General features: G+C 41.1%; 1 protein-coding gene across 2 annotated transcripts in view; it reads right to left on the bottom strand.

Moving 5' to 3' along the window:
- Positions 1–25,928, bottom strand: part of EGFLAM (EGF like, fibronectin type III and laminin G domains) — a 73,645-nt gene that overhangs the window by 32,130 nt on the left and 15,587 nt on the right. The window contains exons 2-7 of one of the 2 annotated variants that reach the window (XM_015615282.2): positions 25,559–25,671; positions 23,544–23,627; positions 22,397–22,423; positions 18,085–18,202; positions 17,707–17,842; positions 11,107–11,273 (exon numbers count right to left, since the gene is read on the bottom strand). In XM_015615282.2, the coding sequence (XP_015470768.1) occupies positions 11,107–11,273; positions 17,707–17,842; positions 18,085–18,202; positions 22,397–22,423; positions 23,544–23,627; positions 25,559–25,671 (645 nt within the window). The remainder of the gene's footprint in view (positions 1–11,106; positions 11,274–17,706; positions 17,843–18,084; positions 18,203–22,396; positions 22,424–23,543; positions 23,628–25,558; positions 25,672–25,928) is intronic. The other variant, XM_015615283.3, reaches the window with a different exon arrangement.

The following is a 25,928-nucleotide window of genomic DNA, read 5'->3' as shown; positions in this document are numbered from 1 at the left end:
AAGTGATGTCAATGTTCATCCTGTGCAGAAAATGCAAGTGTCAGTCTGGAGATGGCAAATGTTGTCCAAGTGATACACAAAACTTAAAACAAAGTGAAGACCTTTATTTAGTCCCTTGCTACGTAATGAAACAAATAAAGCAGACAAAGCTCAGTTCTACCTTTGCAAACTGACTTGTATTCATAATTTTTTCCAGGACAAAGGTTTCAGACTTTTTTTGCATGGACAACATTTTAATGACTGAATTGTTTTTAAGTCAAACTTTTCCCTTTTGGAAATACAAATCTTGTATCTGCCTTACTGGAAAAGCAAAAGAGATGTGCACAGGTAAGATACACTCTATTTAGGACTTAGTCTACCTCCACTGACTGCAAAACTTCTGAAATTAGTGTCCTATGTGTATTCTTAGATTACTTTTTAAAATACAATTCAGCACCTTGAAACAAGAAACATGCATAAACATCTTCACCCAGAGGGTTTTTGGGGACTGGAACAGGCACCCCAGGGAAGTGGTCACAGCACCAGCCTGGCAGAGCTCAAGAAGCACTTGGACAATTCTCTCAGGCACATGGTGGGATTATTGGGGCTGTCCTGGAGTTGGACTCAATGATCCTTTTTGGTGCCTTCAAATTCAGGATATTCCATGATTCTATGACCATGTGTTTTTCATGTACATAATCTACTTCTGCCACTTCTCAGAGTGCTGAACTGTGCTTTGCAGGACTCTGGGCTGGGAATGGAAAGTTTAAATAGTAAGGGGATCTTCACTTCTACTTCATAAAAAGTATCTGTGCTTTTCCGCACTTGACATAGCAAATTCTGCCTAAACAATGGTTTATGCTTTTTAGCTATTAAAATTCACCAGTTCATGAAGAAATATAGCAAAAACAACCAAATCATTACAGTTACTTGTTATTTCAACAAGGCTGAGAACAGGTATCTTTAAACCATTAAAACAACAGACTCATATATCTGCCTTTTCAATACAGTATTTTTCCATCACTTAAAAACAGCATAAGCAACCTTTGGTTTACAAAGTCTCTCTACTGAGGTGAGTGCACTTACCTAAATCTTTTTGTACTCTGTCTTCCTTTGCTGTGATTGCAACCCAGAAGTCCTGGCTGGCAGTTATGAAATCTAATGTGTGTGCACCAGAGATGAATGTGTGCCCTGGCTGACTAGCTGGCCACACTCCATATGCTCTGCAGCAGTTACTTATCAATGGGCTTTGCACATTGCATCAGCATACAGAAAAATTAGAAGCAAATGAGTAGAGGTAATGAGGCATACACACTTGCAACCAATAAAGCATGCAGGACTGAGACAGAATGTGTGTAAGTCTTTCCACTCTAACATATATACCAGTCATCTGTTAATAATATATTTTATCTGTACATTAAACAGAAATATTCAGCACTAAGTTCTACCAAATGAGGTAAGCAGAGTCCTCTGATCTATGACTGGTAACAAGATGAGGCTAACAGGACAAACCACATCCAGATTATTTCTGCTACTGGCTGTGAATGCACAGGCAAAGGATTACTGTTAGAGAATCAGACTGCACATTTTTTAACTGGTCCCAGTTCTTCAACCACTGGAATGAATTTCACCATACTGGAAACAAAAGTACTATCAAAGCATAAACAAAACCTCTTATTCCCAGTATTCACTTTTATAGTCATTCAGGTTAAGCATCATCTGGAATAATTTTATTCTAGGTAGGAAGCTAGGGAGACTAAACCAGAGTAGGATAGAGTAGAGTCGAATAGAGTAGAGGACAGTAGAGCAGAGCAGGCTAGAAAATTATTCAATTGGAAAGAACCCACAATGATCATCTAGTCAAACAGCATCTTCTACCCATCACTGCATCAGAATCCCCTTCTTTGGCAACAGTGGTTCTGTAAGACATGCATTTCTACAAAAGAATTTCAGTGTTTAAAACCATGAATATGTGCATTTCAAATATGATATGCAGTTGGATTGGTTTTACATTGCCTGGTTTTGTTAGTGGGGGGACTACAGGGGTAGCTTCTGTGAGAAGCTGCCAGAAGCTTCTACTGTGGTGGCAGAGCCAGTCCCTGGTGGCTTCAGAGATGGACATGCCAGTGGTGAAGGCTGGGCTAATTAGAAATAATGGTAATGTCTCTGTGAGAATGTATTAATGAAGAAATGAAAACAAAGTTTGTGGTGCATTTTTAATTCCTGATAGAGCAGAGTGGGGTGAGAACACATGAGAGGAACAGCCCTGCAGACACAGGGTCAGTGAAGGAAGAGAGGCAGGAAGTGCTCCAGGCACCGGAGCAGAGATTCCCCTGCAGCCCCTGCTGCTGCAGCCCCTGCTGCTGCAGCTCCTGCTGCTGCTGCCCCTGCTGCTGCAGCCCCTGCTGCTGCAGCCCCTGTTGCTGCAGCACAGGGAGGTCCACAGGGATGCAGAGATCCACCTGCAGCCCCTGGAGGAGCCCACACCAGAGCAGGTGGGTGCTTGAGAGGAGCCTGGGAGCCTGTGGGAGACCTGTGGGAAGAGGGCCCTGCTCCCAGGCTGGAGCAGCCTGTCCTTGAAGGACTGCACCTCACGGAAGAGTGACCCACTACTGCAGCGGTTTGAGGGGTGCTGGTGCCTATAGGATGGACTGACATTGCAGCAGTTTGCAGGGAGCTGGTGCCCATGGGATGGACTCACATTGGAGAGGTTCATGGAGAACTGTCTCCCGTGGGAGGGACTCTACAGTGCAGCAGGGGAATGACTCCTCTCCCTCAGCAGGGAGAGAAGCACCAGGGGATGAACCCACCACAACCCCCACTCCCTGTCTCCTTGTGCTGCTGGGGAAGGGGGTCGAGCTGGGAAGGAGGGAATAGGGTGGGAAAGGTGTTTCTAAGGACCTGTTTTACTTCTCATTAACCTGCTCTGGTTTTGTTAGTAAAAATTCAGTTCTTATCTCTAAGTTGATTTTGTTTTTCTCATGACAATATTTGATATGTAGTCTTTACAGGTCCTTCCTTAACTCAACCTGTGAATCCTCCGTTAAATTTTCTCTACTCTGTCCAGCTGTGGAGAGGAGAGAGAGAGAGAAAGTGGCTTTGGTGGGAGCCTGCATCTGCCCAGATTCTTCCTACTAAAGAATGAGGACAGTCATGAAGATTTTGAGGTAAGGATACTAACTGGGAGAAGTAACAGGCAAAATAAGTATTGAAAAGTATTAAGTGTTATAGAGTAAAATGACCATCGGGAATTTTTCTTATAATTGTGGTGTAGGATCAAGGAGCACATTTTGCTTAAATTGTTCATTTTTGTCCTATGTTGTGATGATTTTACTTTGGTTTTAGTGTTGGGATTTTTTTTAAAGTTCACCACAAAAGGGATTTATTGGTAATACCATGTACAATATCTTTATAATATCACATACAATATCTTTGCTTCTGCCTTGATTCAGACGTAGACATAGAAGCTTTCAATGAAGAAAGCCAGCTCCAGTTCACAACCTGCTCCTGGCATTTCTCATTGGCTTCCTTCATTCTCTGAGCCAAGGGCTTTGTATTCTGCTGCTTCCTCCTTGTTCTTCTGAGCTTCTTCAGAGCATTATGCCTGAGCTTACGCTGCAGCACTCGAGGAGTTCCCAGTCACTGGATCTTAGGAACCTTGGTTCTGGGTAACTTGCCCCGCTTTGTTCAGAGGCTTCCTCACAACATACTGGCAAAAGTTATCCCTCTTAGACAGGTTTCACAGCCTGTGGCTTCTGCTGGTCCTCTTGGGACCAAGATGACAGGACTGAGTCAGCCAGCTCCAGAATGCCCTTTTCACCCTTTTTCACTATGACAGAGTTCAGGACACTCAAGTTTGCATCAACGATGCAACCGAGAAAGAATTTGCACTTTCTCTCTCCAGTTCCTCGGGGGCGACAGCGGGAATGGCCCTTGCTGAGCAGAAGGCAGACACACATCTGTGAGGCAGGACACCCTGCTTCATGGAGAAGCCTTTGTCATTGCAACCACTGATCCAGATAACATATCTCTCCCACTCCTCACCAAGGGAATCAGCCAGGACCTCTGTGGCCATTCATTTCTCATAAAATGCTCTTAGCACCCATCATCCACTTCAATGAGCTTTGGGCAGACAGTGGCTGGGAATTAGATGTTCAGCTTCATCCTGAGCTTTTGGCAGCCAGTGGCTGTGCATTAGATGTTCAGCTTCATCCTGCTCACACCTTGACACTGCTGGAGAGGGCAGCATTAACTTGGCTTCCAGCATTTGCAGCAATTTTCAGCTCACTGAATCACAGCATCACAGAATTAACAAGGTTGGAAAAGACCTTTGAGATCATCAAGCCTTATCAACTAAACCATGGCAGTGTGCCACTCCTGTCTTTTTTTAAACACATCCAGGGATGGTGACTCCACCACCTCTCTGGGCAGATGATTCCAGTGCCCAATTACTCTTTAAGTGAAGAATTTCTTCCTAATATTTAGCCTAAATTTCCCCTGGTGCAGTTTAAGATCATGTTCTCTTGTTCTGTCAGTGAGGACACTAGGAGAAGAGACCAACCCACCACTGACTAAAACCTCTTTTCAAGGAGTTGTAGAGAGTGACAAGGTCTCCCCCGAGCCTTCTTTTTTCCAGGCTAAACAACCCAGGCTCACTCAGCAATTCTTCATAGGGCTTGTGTTCCAGGCCCTCCTCTGGACACATCCAAGCATCTCAACATCCTTCCTAAGATGAAGGGCCCAGAAGTGAACACAGCACTCGAGGTGTGGCTTCACCAGGGCAGAGTACAGGGAGACAATCCCTGCCCTGCTCCTGCTGGCCACACTGTTGCTGATCCAGGCCAGGATGCCATTGCCCTTCTTGGCCACCTGGGCACACTGAACACTGTTCACAAAGTTTCACTGAAAATACAGGTAAACTAAATTTCCATGTGTTTTCAGTGAGCTTTTTGAGATATACACCAGGGAGGATGATCAAGCATTAATATTTGTTATTGGCCGTTTATTTCTTGTGCATCTTCTGGCAGCTCTCAGTCCATTAAGATGTTAAACTCATCAGGCCTTGCCCAGGGAACAGTATCTTAAAAAGAAACTTTTATTCCCATCCCCAGGGTGAAGATGAACAAAACCCCTGACTAAAGTTAGTTAAAAATTTTAGAAGTTGTATCATTTCCAATACTTCTACTTATTGCCTTTATATTATATGTCTTAAAGTATTTCAGAGCTAATTTTGTTAGTTTAATGTACAAAAGTGTAATTTGCCTAAGTGTAATGAAAGGCATAAAGATAATTTGGGAGTAAAGAAAGGAAAACTCACTGTGTATCAGGGGAAACAATCTAATCTGTAACCAAACAAGCTGTGTTGCACAAACTCAATTTTCTAACTTAGAAGTCATAAACTACAAAATAAACATGTGTTATGGTCAAAATGCTGTCATAATTTTATCCCTTTTCAGTCAAACGTTCTATTGCCTTAGTGGGATGTGAGTTTGATAAGGATGGCAGGAGTGAAGCAATGCAGAAAATTAAGTATCTATATATCCATATATAGGAAAATGTTAGATCTTGTATTCATATTCAGATAAACAGACTTGATTGCATGTATGGATATGATTTTAATACCATGCCAGCTTCACAGAAATGTAACTCTCCTGATTTGAGTGGTTATCACTAAAATACATTAACCACCAGCATACAATGAGATGGGTTAGCTTAGGAGACACTGGCAGTTCCCCAAACAGCAGGTGTTCCTCTTTCACCCTGCAGATCAAAATGTTCCATGCTTTTCCAACAGTAGACCTCGGGAGACGAAATGTACCCTCTATTTCAAACTGGACAATGGTTCCTTTCACATTATTGAACAGGTACAACATTTAGAGCCTAGAGAGAACAAAGAAGGTACGGCTTATTGTGTCTGGCAGAAAGACTGCTTTGAGGCCCCTCTTCAAAGACATTCACTATGTAAGTTTGGCGTCACCGGAGTAAGTGTGACTTCAGAACGTGTCCTAATATCCACAGGTCTCTAACTCTCCAATTTTTCCCCTTCTTGACTCTAGCTATCTGGATTTCAGCCAGCACATACTACATTTCTCTACCTGCTGATCTGTGAGCAGTTTTGGTAACATGTAATGTGTTTGGGGAGCAATCCAGCTGCTGGATGCACTCACTCCTGACTGTGTCTGAACTTACACAGGCGAGTACACACAGGACTGATGATGTATCAGCTACTCAGCTGCCTTTTTCTTCCCAACAATTGGCTTTTGCTCACTTGACACAACATGATAGCCACATGTGATGTGATGCAATATAACTACAAAACAGGATGCAGAGAAATTAACAGGACTTTTTGTAGATAAACCTCCACATCAGCCCATCTGTGCTGCTTTCATGGAGAGCTCATCATGTAATGGGTGGTAAATCAGGGACAATTAAGCAAAGTGGTACTCTGCAAATACCAAAACAATGACTGCAGAGATTATAAGCAAACTATTTATAATTAAATCAGTGTTCTAGTGTACAAGAAGATGAAGTCTGATTAAGACCTTCTACCAGGTCCTATAATCCTTCTTTTGCAAATAATTGAAGAACTTGTGGAGGACATGAACTTTAGATAGCCAATTTCCAAACAATTAGGGATTAAGTTATACTAAAGAAATCTTTCTCAAAACAAATATAAAGCCACAAAAACTTTTGTTTTGCTAATTAGGTTGCCATCATTATACTGATAAAGAGACATGAGAGAGTATAGAAGGTAGAACAGGGGGCTCTCTAACACAGACAGATTGAATGGAAGTGTTGACAGACTAAAAGAACCTCCCACAGCTCTTAATCCAAAATACATCAGGAGCATTTTAAGAGTCATTTTGTGCTTTTCAGTGACTCACAGTGCGAACTTGCATGTCACTTGGGCTGTCTCTTGCTTTTTGCCACTGTCCCCAGAATTACCAATACTGCTTTTGTAAAGTCTCTCAAGGTGTGTGGGAAACAGTTCTGTGAAAAACCGTCTCCATTTATGATCTCCAGGACGCATCAGCACCATTTAAATCAAGGTTTGGGCCCCAGAGACTGCTCTTTTTTTGTGCCTCAGCTGACACATTCAAGCTCCATGCAGAATACACAAGCACCTGTGGCAGTGCCCTGCTCTGTGTGACTCTGGCAGTGACAGCCAGGACCAGAGGAAGGGATGTGCCCTGCTTAAGCAGTCACTTCTGTCACGTTTGCTGTGGAGACAAGCAGGAGGGTATTTTTAACAGAGGACACTTCCTCTGTTGGTCTGGCAAAGCCCAAGGTTGGTGACCTTGCAGGCACAGTGCAAACCCCATCTGTTTCCTGAGCAGATGAAGTGTATTTAAGCAATGCAGGTGATGACAATTTTTTTTTGTTTTATTCTTTGGGACAGTTTATTTTGTTGTTTCTAAACTGAGTATGTGCAATCTTTTTATTTTCCAGTGAATTGTCCATGACATTTTGAAAGATTTTATACAACAAAATCCCAGCAACCATGTAGGTGAAATACCCACCATGTGCAACTGTAATTAAGAAAGGCAACAAAAAATTGATTTATTGCATCATTTCCCTCTAGAAAAAAATTAATGAAACCAAATCACAAATAAATGAGAACCCTTGGGGAAACTTGCCCTCTCTTTCCTCCCTGAAAATGGAGCAATTAAAGAAGCATGCATTTTTTACTAGGTAAGGGGGTAACTGCTTATAATCAAGGCCACATGTTGTATTTTCAAGGACCTCGGGAGGTCTGTCACATTAGGTGATACTGTCAGCCTCCCTTTAGTGAAGCAAAACAAAGACAATGCTTTCCTTGACAATGTAGTCAAGAGAACTGCAAATCCACCCCCATTTTAAAAACAAAATGAGTGAATTACCTGTGAGAATGAGATAAATCACAACAGAAAACATTCCGGAGTAACATGGACTCATCTCTGCCTCAGCCTGCCTACAAGAGCTGCAAGAGAATCTGTGCAAGACTTCGTGGACCCTGAAGGTCTTCTGCTTCTGAGGTAATGTTGGGAATTCGTTAATCAATTAAAATAAACATCAGAAAAGCACTACTTATGTCAAGTCATGCCATAAAACATTTAGCATAGACAAATGTAAAACTACAAATTTTTGAAATGCAAACACTGAGCTAAATGTAATGCAAAAGAGTCAGACATTGTATGAACTTCTGCCAGCTTTCTGAGATATTTCAGGTATTTCTGAAGAATATATAGGCAGGCAGAAAATAGCATCAGAAATCTGTGTCATGTAGCATGTTTCACTGCTTAGGTGGGAGGAGGAACCACAGGAGTAACGAAGGTTTTAATTCTTATGAAGTGCACTCTGAAGAATAAAGGTGCTTCAGTTTCAGAGATGATAAATGTCTGACACCTTTTCAAAAGCACGAGGTGACTAAGAGGTATCTGCTGGCACTTAGAGACAGTCAAGCAACTGGTGCCACCTGAGATACATCACTGTACCTGAGACAGCCCCAGGGGACTATCAGGTGTCTGTGAATGCACATGCCCTCCTGCAGTCACTGTTGAAAACCACAAAACTTTGAGGACTTCAAATTTGCTGAACACCTGAGCAACTGAAGTGAGTGATTAACTGGACCAAAACACTGGGCTTTCTGGCTACTAGAAGCAGGAGGGTACCTTCAGATATATAATGTGAATTAGAAGTGAGATTTAATTGGATTCCCTTGAGCACAGTGTAGTTTGTTGTTTTTTGGGGTTTTTTTCTGTTTCTTTCTGAAATTTGTCTGTGGTTTAAATCATTCTTCAGAGGTTTTTAATGTTTTGGGGAAATATAAATGTTCCGGCTACACACAGCTTTAATGAAGAACTATTTTCTCCCAACAAAAGTTTAGCTTTTCTACTAATGCACAGTATACTCATGTGTCTGGTTAACATCAGTCTCCTACACAGACATCACAAGTAAAGACAAGTGAGAGCTGCTATCAGCTGGCCTATCATCTCAGCTACTCTCCTCCCTTCAGAAACCCAAATAATTTATTTTTAAAGGCATGCATCACTGACACTTTTGAGCAACACTCCTTGATCCACACAAATCTGGTTGTTGTGATGACAGGTGTCCACAAGGTAATGCAGGTTTCCATGCATAGTGGTTATATGTAGTTTTTAAGCCTATTTCCAAAGAGCACACTGGCAAAAGAGAAACATTTGCATTTGCCAAAGAGTCCAGAGTGCCAAAATAGCCCCAAGTACAAGTGGTCTGGAGCAGGGCTGGAGCACATCACAGGCATGACATGGCCCTGGCCTGCAGGAGCTCTGCCTGGTCATGAGGGTCTCTACCAAGCACTGCCAGGCCCTTGGAGCAGGGAAACCAACCTCTGCTGCACTGCAGCACCCATCTGCCTACCTGCTGGCTTGTGTGGGCCAGCACAGACTTTTAAGCCCATTCAAGGAGCAGTACAAAATGCATAATATGCTGAATTTTCAGATCTGACCCAGGCATAGAGAACCAAGCTTATGTCCTTTATGAATGCTCCAGGAATCAATGCTTATACACACCAGATGTGAATTTGATTCCAAGCTCTAATGACAGAAAACCATGTTTTAGAGATACCTTGGCAGACCTCTGTGGAATGAGCAGTTTCCAAGGCAAAGAGCCTTCCCTGGAGTACTGCAGTAATAAGCACAGCATGAAGACCATTCCACCCCTTCTAATAGAGCTAAAAACACTTTATCTTTTCAGACCAAAGGATGCAGCTGCTAACATCTAAAGATAAACAAGATACCAAGGAGCACACGTGTGCCTGAAGCAGCAGGAGCTCACCCTGGGGGATCCATGGGCCGAGGAACTCCAGATTACACTGCACGAGGTTTTCACAAACATTTACTTCAGAAGTTAAACTTATGAGCTCAGCAGCCATAGCAAACTAAATGCAAACTGTTCAAGTGACTGAATTTATGACAGAGAGACAAAATGAATGGAAATTACCATGAAAGAGTCAATGAAAAAAGGGATTCCACAACAGAGAGGCTGTTTAGAAAAAAAATATTTATCAGGTTAAATTGGTGGATCACTAAGCACGTTGTTTATGTTCTTGCAGGATGCAAAATTTTCTTGCAGAGCTGACAGTCCTACCTGAATATTTGCTGCTCATTTTCACTAGTTGATTAAAGATGGTTTGCAATTGAGAGAGTGAGGGGAAAAAAAAAAAAAAAAAAAGCACTTAAAAGTACTGATATACATTTTTATATAAAAAGTTTAGAACATTAATGATATAGCTCAGTTAGCGGCCATACCTTGCTGGCTTTAGCTGTGCTTCCTCCATTGCTTCTCTTTCTGACATTGGGTTTTTTGCTGTTAGATGTGATTTGTGCAATTCCCAATATGCTCTGTGTTGGCTTGATTGGGATTCTCACACACAAGCTATGAATTTGAGGAACAAATTCCCCTATGTGTGATGAGGAGCAGCAGCTCCTCAAAGTCAGCTTACAGAGACACCAGTACTGGCAGAGGATTGCATCCTGAGGAAGCCCTGCAGCAACTGGACCAACACTTACTGCAGTGTGCATGGTCTATATTGCTATACAAATCTAAATATAATAGTTAACAAGTTGGTATGTCAGCATGTTCATCTAACATAAGCTTACTTCCTTATATCATTATTTTCGTGACTGTGCTAAATAGTTGAAGAGTCTTACTCCTCAGAAAACCATACAAGTTTGATCTGGTCTTTCTGAATACCTGAAATTATAAATTTAATATATAAGGTTCAGCTTCAAAGAACAGAAAAAATGAACAATAGACTTGTCTCTCTCATTTCTCCCCATGATATTCACTTATCAGTTCTGCATGAAGCCAGCACAAAATTCAGAAAGTAGCGATCCAAAAATACCCATCAATGACCTCCAGAGCAAAGAAATGGCATGAATGTGATGCTGTCTGGGTCTTTTCAAATCTTTTCTCGTGGCTTGACTTTCTCAGGGTGCTTGCTGCAAGCTCCTCAGACAGGACTGAGAGGTGTCAGAATGAGGGTGACTGTGCCTGGAGAGCAACTCTTTCCAGCAGCAGGCCTCCACAGCTAGCCCAGATGCACTTTATTTACAGATAAACTTAATTTTGGTTTATCTTTAGTAACTGGAGGGAGGTTGTACTCACTGAATGTGCGGATGACATCACTCGGTGCACTGGCAGGGCTGGATCCAAAGGAGTTTGCTGCTCGGACGGCAAACTGATACTTCGTGTTTGGGAGCAGCCCCTTGAGAACCATGGACTCCATCTGGATCTGCTCTCTTATTACCGTCCAGTTGCTGTCAAGCTCTGGCCTTGAGGATCAAACAAAGACCAGATCTTAAATAATTAAAGCTGGCTGTATAAATTAGCTTCATTTATACTTTTGTAGGGAATATACTAATAAATGAGACAGCAGTCTACTAAATCATCACTGAAACCCTTCACTCTTAAAGAATCAGACTCTGCAACCCACCATTACCAAGCTGTGAAGCCTGTGATGTCAAAACTGTACAATCATACAAACCAAATTACTCAGATTTTGCTTATAAAGCCAAGAGGTTATTTAGAAGACAAACTAACAAATCCAGTGAAGTTTATCTGTTTTGTGGATTTTGGATTCATAGTTTTCAAGTAGGGGTCTCTTACCCACAGTTCTAAACTCCCTATGTGGCTGTCTAAGCAATAGTTTGTAATAGAGGGGAAGATCTTGATTTATTTCTAAGAGTTTGTGTTCTAATGCCAGTAAGTCCCTTCAAACATATACAAGCATTAGCAAGATGAGAATCCGACATTTGATCTCCCAGCTAATCAGGTTAATCCACTCACATAGGAACATACAGATCCAAAGTCTTCAAAAAAACAAACAGACAAAAAACCCAGCCCAAATCAAAAAAGCCCAAACGAAACCACCAAAAAACCACACACACAGACAGCCCACAAAGCCCACAGAACAATAATGCAGAGGACATGGACTATGTACCTGGATTTTGCAACAACATTCCTGTATCTGCCTTTGGACAATGCCTGCTTAGCTCCTGATTCATACTTGAAGCCATCTGCCAATAAGAGCTCCTCTAAGTGCCATTATATTTCAAGTGAAATCAGTATAACCATTCACATGGCAGTTTGTTATCAAGTGTTTTAAGTTCATGCATCCAGGCACATTGTAAAGGGGTGGATGGCTTCAAGTACTCTGAGAGAGTATTCCTATGCTTTTGCACCATTTCTACTCTCTCTGAAAGTGGCCTCTTATCAAAGAGAGAACAAAATAAGAAGCTAAACAAATACAAACAACACAATAATGTAAACATTCACTCTAGGCCACCCAAAATATTAAAATTAAAGTTTATGAAAGTAAAATAAGGACAGAAATGGCCTTCAGAGAAAATTATTCCAGTGTTCTTGCAATATTTATTACAGGAAATAACCTCCAAGTGCACCCTGAATCTACCAGTGTTTACATAGGACTAGCTGCAAATGTCTCCAACAGTCTTTGAATTAAAAATTATAGCACAAGGCAGGCATTTTGTATTTGTTTATTTTCAGCTGGAAGGAAACACCGAAGTTAATGTATGTTTTCCTTTAGTGGTCAATACAAGATTTATTGATCACTGAGGTTCCATTGCTTTGTGCCAGCATGGCAAATGCAGTTCCCAGCTGCCTGTCTCAAGTGCACAGTGGCACACAGGACATGAGTATTTCATTGTCTTGCTAAAAATAAAAACAAAATCAGACCAATGCACAAGATTTAATGATAGCTAAACAGACCATCTTAAGTCACCCTTCACCACCATTTCCTGGTAGACAGGAGAGCATTTATTTTGGCTGCTTTTCCATTGTTTCCCTCCTCTGAGCTTTTGATGCCTGGGCCAAAATGAAAATATATAGTGTTTTCCAAATGAAAGCTGTTAACATAGCTTCCTTCCAAGGCTTGCTTAGTAGTGTTTTCAATTTTCCTGTACACATCCTTTTTTGGTTCTAACTCCCATCCAAGGAATTCCTGCTAGCTCGAGTACTGCCTCTTTGCAACAGACCTTGCTCATGTGTCTACCCAAGTGGAAACAACACGCCTTTGATGAAGAGACCCAAAGGAGGCATTGCGCCCTAAAAAGATTTAGGAGATAACACAAACAGCAGGCTAGGCTTCAAATACACTGACTGTCTCTCCCAACATTTCCTTCTGCAGAAGTTTATAATAAAGGAAATGCCTGCAAACATGTAAGGATCTGCAGCTGAAGGAGAGGGAAAGAGGGAGATTTATCACTTGACCTTTGCTACTTCACCAGAACGCTCCCTGTGTGAACAAAACAGTATGAGATGAAAACATGGCAAACAGATGGGGAAAGGAGCACAGATTCAGCTGGTGACGGCATCCAGGGCAAGCCAGCTCCCATGTTCCCTGAGATGAGAACGTTTTGCTGAAAACTGTCTCCATGGCCCTTTTTTTGACATTGTATACCAGTGTGTTGTCAATTTTTACACTGGAAGGGCTCATTCTGATAGCATTTTCCCATTTTCCTGCAGCACTACATTCCCCAGCACAGGTCTTTCTGCCTCTGGCCAACAACTTACAGGGCAGCTCCAAACATTGTACCTGAGAATGGGGAAATCAGACAACTTCCATGGATGCTGCCTGCTCTTGAAGCTGCAGCTGTGCATCTCCAACACAAAAATGCTATGCAGAAAGAATCTCATAGTGGTTTGAAGATAATAAATGTATGGCTAAAACTAAGAGGATTGGATGGGTAAAAAACAAGGGCAGAATTCCATGCCAAATGTACCTAAAAATTTGGATTATTGCTTTATGTTGTAACCTGGGGACTGATTCAGTTCAAGAAGGAAATTCTTTCTGATGCAGGGAACAGCAATTTTATAGTCACTTGAACTTCCTTTTAAAATCACCTGGAAATTATTTGTGAGGCACCCACTGGCAACCCAATTTTTCTAAGGCTTATGATTGTTCTTCCATGCCGTATTTGTAGTCATCTCAAGAGGAAAATTTATGTCTATAATGGTTTTTAAAAAATATTCCAGAAAATAATAAATATTATGACAACTACAATCCATCATCATTTGCTGTGGAAAAATGTCTTGTAGAATATACTGTACCATAACATATTATTTTTATTAACTATTATCATGTCACATTATTGTGACACTTTCTACAAAATATATCAACCAATACGCCAGGTCAGCTCTGAGGAAAGGAAAAGTGGACAATTTCAGTAACTCATTATCTTGTTAAATATTCTTCTGATGCTTCTAATGTTGTTAAGCAGTTCCTCCCTAAAATCTTTCACTCCTCTTTCTTCGCCAGTTACCTTTTCAAGGAGTTAATCTCACATGCAGTGAGGTAAATACTGAGTCATATATGCCTATTTCATGCAATAATCAGGGAAGCAATAATAAAAGTTTTTGTCCGAGACACTGGGAGGTGTCTCCCTGGTCAGATCTGTTGTTACAGATTCTTTGCAAACAAAAGCAAACAATGGTTGTCTGGTTCAGTGCAGTGCCAGAGACAGACAGTTCAGCAGAGAATGGATTCAGGGATGGATTTTTCTGGGAGGGATAGAGAAGGCTTCAAACTAATCAAGAAATCTGTGCACAACACTATGCTGAATCTGAACCACCCTAATATCTGAATACTAATAAATCCTCCAGTTTTATCAGCAGAACCTGCCTAGTTCATTGCAGCAGAAGTTTCATGTCACCACCAAGATACTGAAAAATTTCCTTTGCATGCCAAGATTAATGTTAAAAGCTTCTGATTTCATCTACATACCAATGAGATGAAAAGAAAGCGACCTGATTGTTTCAGGGCATGTGCTGCTGAAACACTTGTGGTTCTGTAGCTGCTACATGGCTATAAAAACTTGTATAATTTAGTCACCAAGTTGAAAATATCATGTAGGCATTCAACAGATTAAAAATTTGAGTATTTGGAGTACTTGAGTAAAAATATCCAAGGCATTTTTAAGAATTCATTTTGTATAGCCTCTTCAGGAAAAACACGCCAGCTCATATGCTTAGGTCCACAGTCTCGCTTAAGAGGCTTTCACAAAAATGTAATTTTTCATTAAATACCTCTTACCATTAACCAGCAGAATATTTACACTGAGCCTACAAAGTTGGACAGACACTATATATTTTGGTTTTAACACATTCTATTGCACATTCCCTATGAACTATCCAGTGAAGAGTGAGTCCTACAGTCTCCCTCCTGACTTTCAGCATTTAGGAAAGTGGGATTGTGGTCTCCTTAGCATCCTCTTTTAGTGAGCAGCAGAACAGAGCCTGAATCAGGTTCATCTTATATATGAAGCAGCCTGCAGCCCTCCACTGCCTGTGGTGAACCATAAAGTCTCCAGGGAAACCCCTTAGGCAAGTCCTTAAATAAAGCACCAAATTTAGACCCTGAGTAGAGACAGGCTGAAGGGTAGCCAGAGTTCTGATGGGATTCTGGTTGTTTTGATTCTCAAAACAACTAATGCACTGAATTTTCATGAATGTACTGAATTTCCCCAGTGTCACAGCTCAGTAACTGAGAGGAGTGTTTTGTCCCAACATGTTTTTCCTAAGGTTAAAGTCATAAAACTTATTCTAAGGAGATGGAAATTTCTTAAACAATGTCACTGTTTTTAAACATTTGTGCTGTACCCAAGCAAAATTACAGATTTGCATTAGGAACTTATTCATTTTGCAAAATCACAGGATAATGGTGTATTTCTTTGGCATAAGAGGTCTAAATCCTAATTTTTTTGAACAGATTTGTATTCATTTTACATTGGTTTAGTTTACTAGCTTTAACTCATGAAAATATATTTTATAGTAATTAAAACTATATGCAGCAAAAGACAACGAAACTTAAATTTAAATGTTTACCTCTAACTGCCATTAGGGCTTATGGCTCATTGATTTACTCCAAATATACAACCAAGCTTCCAAGTCTAAGAGACCATAATCCCAAAATTAACAAAGGCACTTTCAACTTAGCTTTAAACCTCAAACTAAACAGTGCAATCAAAACATTTTGCTGTTAGTAAATTCTTTCCCAAAGTCTAAAGCAAATGAGACACTGAAATTTCAATCACTCCCATCTTTTGACCTAAACAGCAGCTTTCCACCCCCTGGCTGAACAAAAACATTCAAGGGTGCACTTCCAGTGTGGTAGATGGAGATGATGGTGCCCACTTCTTCCATTAGCAGGTTTCTGGTGCTATGAAGAAGTGTACACAAGCCTCCAGGTTCCACTTTCCAGTAAAAGCACAGAAATTATAGAAGTGCAATCAATCAGAACTCAACAAAACCCCTTCCCCATCCACTGAACAAATGAGAGAGAAGAGATGGAGAGAGAGCAAAAACCTCAGATAAAAATTGTGTTCAAAAAATAGATATTGAAGACATTTCATTGTAGGTCTACAGCAGACATTACACAAAGGAAATAAGTATCTTCAGCCCTCATGTCCTGCCTCATAGTGCATTGAACATTGGAAGACCTCCAACTAAATACGGGGAATTTCATCCCAAATACAAAGTGCATCAGTTAAAAAGTAGGTTTTCAGTCTGGTTCTTCTTTTTGCTATATCAGTATCTCTTTTGCTATATCAATATCTTCTAGATTCTACCCATACTTTGAAAATCAAGTTCTTCCTGTCTGTTCTAACAACAATAATTTTTTTTTAAAATGACTATGTTTTCCTGAAGAACGATTTTTTTTGACCTTTTACAGATCAGAGTAGTTAAAGAATCAATTCTCTCTTCTTTTCCACGAACCTCAACTAAAACCTGTCATCAAGTATTCGCTCAAAGGATTAAAAGGGTGAATTTTACATTCGCTGTAAGGGTAAACATTGAGGCAAACAAAAATAAATAGATCTGTATGCAGATATTAGCTCCCACAAGCATATGAACAGTCAAGTACAAATACTTGTTTATGCTTGCAGATACAATCACCTCCTCCTGACCCTTTTTATGCAGCTTATAAAAGCAATTTGACTGGCAACTTCTGACAGTTCAGTTCTACTGCTGTGAATTTTAAGAGTTCAACATAAAAGAACAAAAAAGCATCCCACCAACACCCCACTTTTCCCCCCAAATCTAAACAGCAAGATCAACATTTCATGTAAACTTCATTAGCATTAGCATAACAAAGCAGGTCTAAATGCTGCAAGCTCAAGACCCAAACAACTTTGTGTTCAAGAGGTGTCTGGGTTTGGCACTAGTTGATGTGACTTAGTGGTTTAGGGACTAGAATGGTAGTGTTGGGTTGATGATTGGGCTGGATGATCTTGAAGGTGTCTTCTAATATTGATGTTTCTATCATTCCACAACTTTTGTCAGATAAAACTGTCCAACATACTGATTTTTCAGTGCTTGGATTATTTTCTATAGCAACCTAGGGAAACCACTCTACCAAACACTCTTTTCTCAGCATGGTTTGACAGCATTTGATGACAGGAGAAACTTAAAACTTCATTCACCCAGGCCGCTATTAGAGGGAACAGATCAAATCAGATCTTATTTTTCTTCCATCAGAAAGTACAACTTATTGGTGATTTTATAACAAACTGGATCCTTTCTGGTTTTGTCCTTAAATTTCCATGGTCATTCAGCACATACTGAGAGGAGAACAAAGCATATGATAGACAGTAAGTAAATAAATCATATCCATGTGCATTTAAATAGTGCAGTTTAGGTTAAAAAAGCCCCAAAACACTGAAATTCAGGCTCCACTAGCACACTTGCCTGATAAACTCCACCGTGTAGTACTGGATGGGGGAACTTCCTTCACTCACTCCAGTCTTCCAGGACAAGGCAACTTCTGAATCAGAAACCACCACGATCTGGGGCTGATAGGGTGGCGCAGGAGGCATGCACTTATCTAAGAAGAAGCGCAAAGGAATAGCATTAGACAATCTGCTGGGTTGCTACACATATAACTCCAACACCCACAGCCTTAGGAATCAAATTCATAGGCTTCTCCCCTCAGCCTACTTGCCCTCCAAAACCCTACATTTGTGGAAAAGTACCAGTGAAATACCGTGATACCGCACATGGCAGAGGTTAGGTGTGAGTGCTACAGGCCCAGCCAGTTTTGCAATAGAGCCCTGCAGGCAGAGTTACCTTGGGATAAAGTTGTCACCTCCCTGGGCATGCTGGGGCGTCCTTTGCCCGCCCAGCTGTACGCTCCAACGCTAACGCGGTGTGGAGTGCCTGGCTTCAGGTCGCCAATAACAACATCCTGCCAAGTCAAGAGCAGACAAGCACATTGTGACAGCAGTTCTGGATGACTGGGGATGGTGCTGTGAGCTGAGACTCAGGGATCTTACATGGTGCTTTCCCTGTACTCTCCTAGGAAGACTGTCCCTAGCCCAGCTCAGAAACAACAAACACAAATAGAATCATGTTTCCTCTCAAGCTGCAGCTTTGCCTCAGGGGAATCCACAAGGTTGACCTGGACCCATTTCTCAGCATAACTCATAAGGTTGCAGATCATTTGCATTTGATATCCAGCTTTTTCACTGGTGAAGTCAAAGTCACATACTATTCCCTCCCTTGAGCCAACTGCTAGCATTTGGTATCAGTCTGGTGTGTTTTCCCCTTTTTTCTTTCTTGTTTGTTTTTATTTCTCTTTTAAATTCAGAGGCCATAAAACCTCCTGAGAGTGAAGCAATTTGATGCAGTGTGAACTGATGATCCTTAATTTCTCACGGAGCAGAGCCCTATCCCATCATCTCTCACAATTTTATGAGCTCAGCTAACAGCCTTGACCTGAAGAGAGCATTTCTCTTATTTGTCCTTCTGCCATAAACACAGAAAGATTAACCCACAGAAAGCTACAGTAAAGGAGGCAATGTTCAGTTTCATGTGAAGAGCTTGGGCTGATGAATACTCTTCAGAGGAGCCTGTTCAAATCTCCCAGAAAATAGGAAACATCACCAAAACATTACATTTTGTCACTGGCACCTTCACAGAGCATGCATCAGCCTCAGACATTTAGATCTGATCTTTAATGGAGAGTGTGTACATGTGTAAAGAAATTGAGTATCCTTTACATGTAGCCTACCTGGAATGTCTATGTTAATCCCAGATTGATGAATTTTGACAACATTTACAAAGAAACAGAAATATCAGGTTCTATACCACAGGCTGTTCAGGTGTGAAAAATAAGAACTTAAAAAAACCCTGTTTTACAGCTATTATTCTTCTGGTTTTCATTCTCTGATATTAAACACATTAGTCACAGTGAATTTGAAAATGCAGAGCTCTCTTTTTTCTTCAGAAAAAAGAAGGAACAGACTTAAATCTGCACTTCCAGTTGCATTAAAATAGTAAACAATCCCAAAATTTTATTAACTGCTAAATTTCCTTTTGATTGTCTTTTGGAAAAAAACACTTCCTCTCAACTCTTTGGGGAACTTACATTATTACTACAACATTGCTCAGCAACACCCTGCCATCTGTCATTTCTCTGGACGTGGTTTTGGAGCTCCAACACTGATTTCCTATTTGTATGGACCACCTGACCATTATCTTGTTTTTCCAACATTCACTCTTGATCTGCTCGAATGATCTGAACAAGTCTGAGATTATAACAGCGCTGGAATAGTAACTGTCCAGAGAGAGGCAGCATACATACAGTCTCTTTGCCTTTAAACTATGTGCATTTTTTCCTGCCAGTATTCCTCTTAATTACACTCATGCTTACGAGGAAAAATCTTTCATTATCTGTCTTACTGTTTTGACACTATTGAAGAACTTGGCCCTTGAGAGACTTGGATGTTCATGTATGTGCCTCAGATTATCACCTCCAGACTCCAGTCTACAATAAAATAAACAGAGGGAATCTCACTGAGTGCCTGGCTAATCAAGATCAAAGCCCTACAAATACCTACTAAGGTATTCAACAAGTTCAACGTGTGTGCCCTCAAAATCTCATGCCTTACACACATGTCTACCTGCCTCCTTCTGGCAGTGCCAGATCACATGAACACTCCAGGAACACGGCCCTGGAACACAGCATGGGTATCTCTGTAACCAAACATCTAATATTCAATGGTCAGGACATCAGTAAATAAGTAAAAATTCAGGACATCCACCATCAGGCTACCCTGACCTATGGCAATGCCAGGGAATACCCACCTCACACCAGGAACACTTTCAAATCAGATCCTGGAAAAGAAATTTGTGCCCCACTCTCCAGCAGCCTGGGAGTACATATTTAATTTCTTTTTTGCCTTATATTTAGAAGACAGGTCTTAAATCCAGGTTCTGTCCCTCTCAGAAGAGACAGAGTGGCCTCACAGATAATGAATTTAGGTAGTATGTGGAAGAGCTCTACCCATCATTTTTGCAGTCCCCGCCTCCACTCAGATCAGCTCTATATTTTGAAGTTTGATACTCCAAACTCAATAATGAACTGCTGATGATGCTTCAATAGTCACCAGCCTCACTTTCTTTTCTTGCGCAACTCTCTTGCTAAAATCCTGAAAAATGACATTTGGTATTCTCATTACAATCTCACATTGTTGAATGGGGCGAGGCAATGTGATGCCTTTTCTGTGGAACAGGAGCCAAATTCACTTAGATTATCCCATGTATCTCACCCTGCCCTGCCACACAGCTTGCCTTCCTTACAAGTGTGTTGAAACTGTTTGTGAGGCTCAATAAACTGCCTCACAGAAACGAGGATTACAAATTGTTTTTCAGAAGAATGTCTGTTTTCATTTTTGTTTTAATCCAAAAAACCATCAAACCCTGGATTACAGAACAGCTGCAGGAACTGAGCTGGTTTTAATGACACTCTCTCCCCTGACAACAATTCCTTCCCTGAACTACTGGTCTCAGCTGGTCACTTCCCATTTTGTACTGGTATGTTTAGTGATTTGACAGGGAGCAGTGCTGCTCTCCAGGGCTCTGTGCCCAACCTAAAACCTCCCACCTTTAAAGTCTACTAATTTTTATTATTCTTCTTGGTTTTTATCTATGTGTGCTGGAGTTCCTGAATATTATACCCAGTTAGAACAACTGCCTGTACTAAATGGTACTGCATCTGCACTTCTCCTGGCAGCTGTCATTTACATATTCTCTACTTTATGATGATATAATACACAATAATACATTATCCACTTTGCTAACACACAGACACATGAACATACACATGCACAGAAACAGGCAGTGCAAATCAGCTCTTGCTACAGCAGTCCCACGTGGCCCAGAGAAGCCTCCAAGAAAGCAGTAGGGTCATACCCAGCACCAGGAGAGGAGGCTTAGTGATGGAAACATTAACTATGCAGACTTAACCACAAAACTATTGCAGATTTTCTATTGAGCTTGGTATGAATACAACAGAAAGCATTGCATCCAGAACACCACTTCCTGGAGGATTAATGACAGCTGGGAGCTGATTAATCCCAGTCATTCATACTTCTCCACAAGTACCCATCAGAAGTGTTATTTTTATCAAGCAGAAAAAAAAGTGCCCAGCATGGAACCTCAGCTCTGCAATGCCATAACCCAGATTCAGTTTAGCTAGGATTGAACCAGATAGTCCTGGTTCAAGTGCATCCTGAGGACTCAGCCTCCTGTAGTCCAACCAAACTTCCTTTATTTCAGACCACAAAGCTCTGTGAGCTCCACAGCTGTGTGAGATTTCTCTGTTCCTAAAACAGCTCTCAGAAAACAAAAATTTGCAAGAGGCTGTTGATGCTAAGGATTTCAGTTAAACACTGCAATTGCTGTCCTTCTCCTATCCAAACCTGAGCACCTCTCGATTGCTTCCTGCTCACAATACATTAAACCTGTTTACTGCTCACAGGAAGCAGACTGGACTGAGTGCAGGACTGGAAATAATCAATCTGATTAATTCACCAGCTGCAAAGCCATTAAGAGCATTGGTATTTCTTTCAAACTTGTTTTAGACTAGTAGCTAGTCTCCCACTCCTTCCTCCTGGGCGTTGCAAGGCTGGCCTCTTCCTGTGCTCCTCCTCCTTCTTGGCTCTCTCTGGACTGGCTCAGGTTTTTCCCTCATCATCTCCTCTCCAACTGCCAGACTCTGTTCTTCCCTTTTACTGTCTGTCTGACTACTTGACTGTCCCCATCTTCTCTAAATCCTCACTGCCTGGATGTATTTCATTTTTTACACAGATTTACTCCATCAAAACAAGACATCCATAAATATGTCTGATGACTGAGAAAAAGGTTTATCCATTGCTAAAAGGGGAGCTACTTTGCCTACAGGTGTCCACCTTGCCCACCTGTGGATTTTGAGCTTTTTGAGGCAAATATCTGCTACATTTTGACCACAAAAGATCATGTATAAGTGCTACATAGAATCAACATTTGAGATTGACTTTTGTGGAGAGACCAAGTCAGAAACATTAATTCTTACTTTAAATCACATCTGTGACCAAATTTCATGTGAAGCAATACTTACAAAAATTGCTTGTCCTTCAAGTTGACCCTGGGAAAAAACAAATAGGACTTGTTAAGAACTAACATAATAAAAAGTGATAGCAAAACCCCATAAATAATGGGTCGGGGAATTAAAACAAGACCAATCCTGCAGCGTATTACAGTCTGTGTGGCTGTTAGTCATCTGCATTAGTACTGGGACACACTCTCCTCTCCCAGTACTAAGAAGTACTGCTGCTAGGATTAAGATTAAAAAAAACAAAACAAAACAGTGTTGTTTGATCTTTCTTGGCACTAGCGAGAATAGTTCTTAAGAAACAAAAAAGGTGAGAGAGGAATACAAGGATAAAAATAAGAAGGGAGAAAACAATGCATGAATAAAGAAACAATATATGATGACAGCAATATTGTTTTATTCACTGTGATACTGCAGAAGTCAGAATTGACAACCAGAGTGATGGAAACCTGCAGGAAACCTGAGCATCCTCCTCACTCATGCTTCTAGTGAGGAAGTGGGGCAGAAAAAACGAAGGAGGAAAGAGAAGGGACAAATGGAAAAAAAAAAACCTGAAGCAAGAATGTAAGGAAGATATAAAAGAAAAAAAATAACTTTAAAAAAAAGGAGAGCAATGAGAAAAAGTAGTCCTTTCAATAACAAAATAAACACCAGCAGCTGGGAAAATATTCTAGAATATGAACTTGCAGAACTGCAACTGAAGTGGCTATGTTTCAGGAGGACACAGTCTCACACAGAAGCAACACCAGTGTGTGTTAATTCACACAGCTGTGTCAGACACTGCAATATACATACAGTGTAAGTGCAGCTCTCTCCAAATGTGCATAGACTCATGCAATTCCACCCCTTCCATGTGTGAAAATGCATGCATTTAAGATTAAAGGTTCTATTTTAGTAGATGTCAAAGGCCAGTATTAGGAAGCTGAGAGCAAATCCCAGTAGTTTCACATGATAAAATGGTCTGACAAGAAGGAGAAAAAGTGCATCACACAAACACAAAAACATTGTGATTTCCTTTTTCTCAACACCCAGAGCAGATCTGGGGCTTGGATCCTCACCATATTTCACAAAACTATAACAAGGAGACAGTTGCAAGTTTCCACTTGCTTGTTCTGCTCCAGTGCTCTGATTGTTGATGAAAAGAAATACTCACCATGCTAATCATATCCAAACTAAGGGGAACATCATGTGAGAGCTGTTTAACTGCTTTGTCACCTTCAACTTCTGAGTAAAAAACCTGGGGAAGAAGATATAGCCAAACCAGTTAAAGCAATAACTCAGTGTTTCAGAATAACTTGAGAAAGAGTGCACCAGTGTATCATTCTCACACTGACAACAGAATTTGAGCCCACGATCCCCTGCCCTTTCAAATGCGGGAAAATCTGAAGTCCTTTAATATTCCTTACATATTTGCTAGAAGTTTTCAGTATTCACACACAGTGAATACACTTACCTAACATGAAACACAGTTGTAGTGTTTGTAGCTCAGGCCTGAGCTGATAATTTTAATTGTGCATGATTTGTCTGTGGTTAACACGGACAGTGAAGAGTTGTGGGACTAGCCTGCACAACACAGACACCTTACTTCATGTAAGGCAGATGTTTACATTACGTGATTATGACATTATAAAAATTGCTCTACCACAAAACATCTCTCTGTGTCTGTTGCCATGTACTGGAGACTGATGAGACAGACAATCTGCTTTCCTGTGCACAGAGACCCAGAGATGCCAGAGGGGCAAGATACTACAGTGAAGACATTTTGAGTACAGCACTGTTGATGCTGTTTGTCATTGGTTTTATTAACATGCCACACACCAGCTCAAGGCCTAAAAAAGGAAGTGGAGCTCAGATGCTTGATCTGCATGCATGAGGGGTGGAAAGTGTTTACTTAAGCTCCTTACTCCCTGCACCTCTGTTTTTGCACAGAACGGTGGACCCAGCCACACACAGAGCCTAGCTGAGGCAGGTCCTGGCCACAGCAAGTGCTTTTTGGAATTTTTGACCACTATATTCTAGTCCATAGCTCTTCCATAACAATAAAATGAACTCTGCAGCTGGGCTGCACTGGTGTCATTGACAAGACTGTGGGATAAAGAAGCATGTGTACCAGAAAGACCTATTGCAGTATTTTTGTCATTCTTTTAGTGTACATTATTGATAAGGTACTCAGTAATATTCTCCTTCCCACCTTTTTACATAACACTGAATTTTGGGTATTTTTATTCCAGGAAATTTCAAATCCATCCACAGAAAATATTAATAAGACAAACTGTTTTTCATTTCTTTCTGTTGTTTTTGTCGAAGGGGGAAGCAACACATTCTAGTCAACATCTCCCATCTTTGGTGCTAATTTCCCACTAACTTCCATTTTGGGAGTGAGTCTCATTGCCATGGAATACCTGTTGAAGAAATACCTAACAAAAATGAATGAATGGCATGTTAGTGCTCATTGTTCTTCTTCTTGCACACTAAAATACAGTAATCAGTTTAGCCTTGCCCTCCTGTTTTGCCCTATAGGCAGAAGGTAACATGGCAGAGGGTTGATGGGGGTCAGGGACTTCTTTATAAAATTGCTGAGTACAACAAGAAAATCATTCAGCTTCTTTAACAGAGACTGACTTCTGAGGTAGAGGGAAATAAAACAAACATCCTTTTGGTATTTATGGCTGTAGGTGGGTTACCAGGGATTCTACACAGTACAGTGCCAATCCAGGAAGAGACTCCATGAAACACTCCTTATCTTGTACCTGCTGCCACTCTGGGAAATTTTATAGGCTTAGATATTCCTACTGAAGTAATTCTCAGGATGGAAGTATAAGTCAAAGGACCTGCATGGCCCTTACTTGCACAGTGTAGTATCAACCTGCTCTGCTCTACTTTATGGTTTTATCAGCTGCAGAGAGCACTGAGAGCCCTACAGGAAAACCACAACAGAAAAGCAATCCATATCCACTGCAGGCCCTTGGTATCCAACCCAAATTCCCATCATAGCTTGTTTTTAAAATGCAAACAGCTTCTTTTTCAAGGTTACAGCTCAATCCACTCAATCCCACTGTCCCCTGGCTGCTTTCTGGGCAGTGGCACTGTTTGTCAGGAGAAGGAGCTGTCCCACTGGTTTCAGTGTGTGCAGTCTGAGGCCAGGCAGCAGCACAGAGCATCACTTACCGTGTACCCTGTGATGGTGCTCGCATGCTGCTTTGGCATCTTCCATTGCACGCTGAACGCTGTGCAGTTCAGTGAATCCAGCAGAATATCCAGAGGAGGCCCCAGCCTATCTGCTAAAAACAAAATGGCATTGTATAAGGAGCCATAGGACAAAACTCTTCTCTTTTAGCTTCCTGCCATGTATGTCTTTGAAGAATAGGTCTGTGCTGCCATTATTCCAAACTATCAAACATAGACCACTACTCAGATTGGACTTGTGTGCCACTTTTCCCTCTCCACTTCTGCCTTCCAAGGTAGCAGTGGAACAGAAGGAGAGGGAGACAAAAGGGGGACATCTCCTCAGCTGGCAAACTATTGCTTAGCTTAGGAG

This window comes from Parus major, chromosome Z (genome assembly GCF_001522545.3).
Source record: "Parus major isolate Abel chromosome Z, Parus_major1.1, whole genome shotgun sequence".
Taxonomy (NCBI): Eukaryota; Metazoa; Chordata; class Aves; order Passeriformes; family Paridae; genus Parus; species Parus major.
Note: the sequence above shows the minus strand (reverse complement) of the source record. Positions and strands in the feature narration are given on the sequence as shown.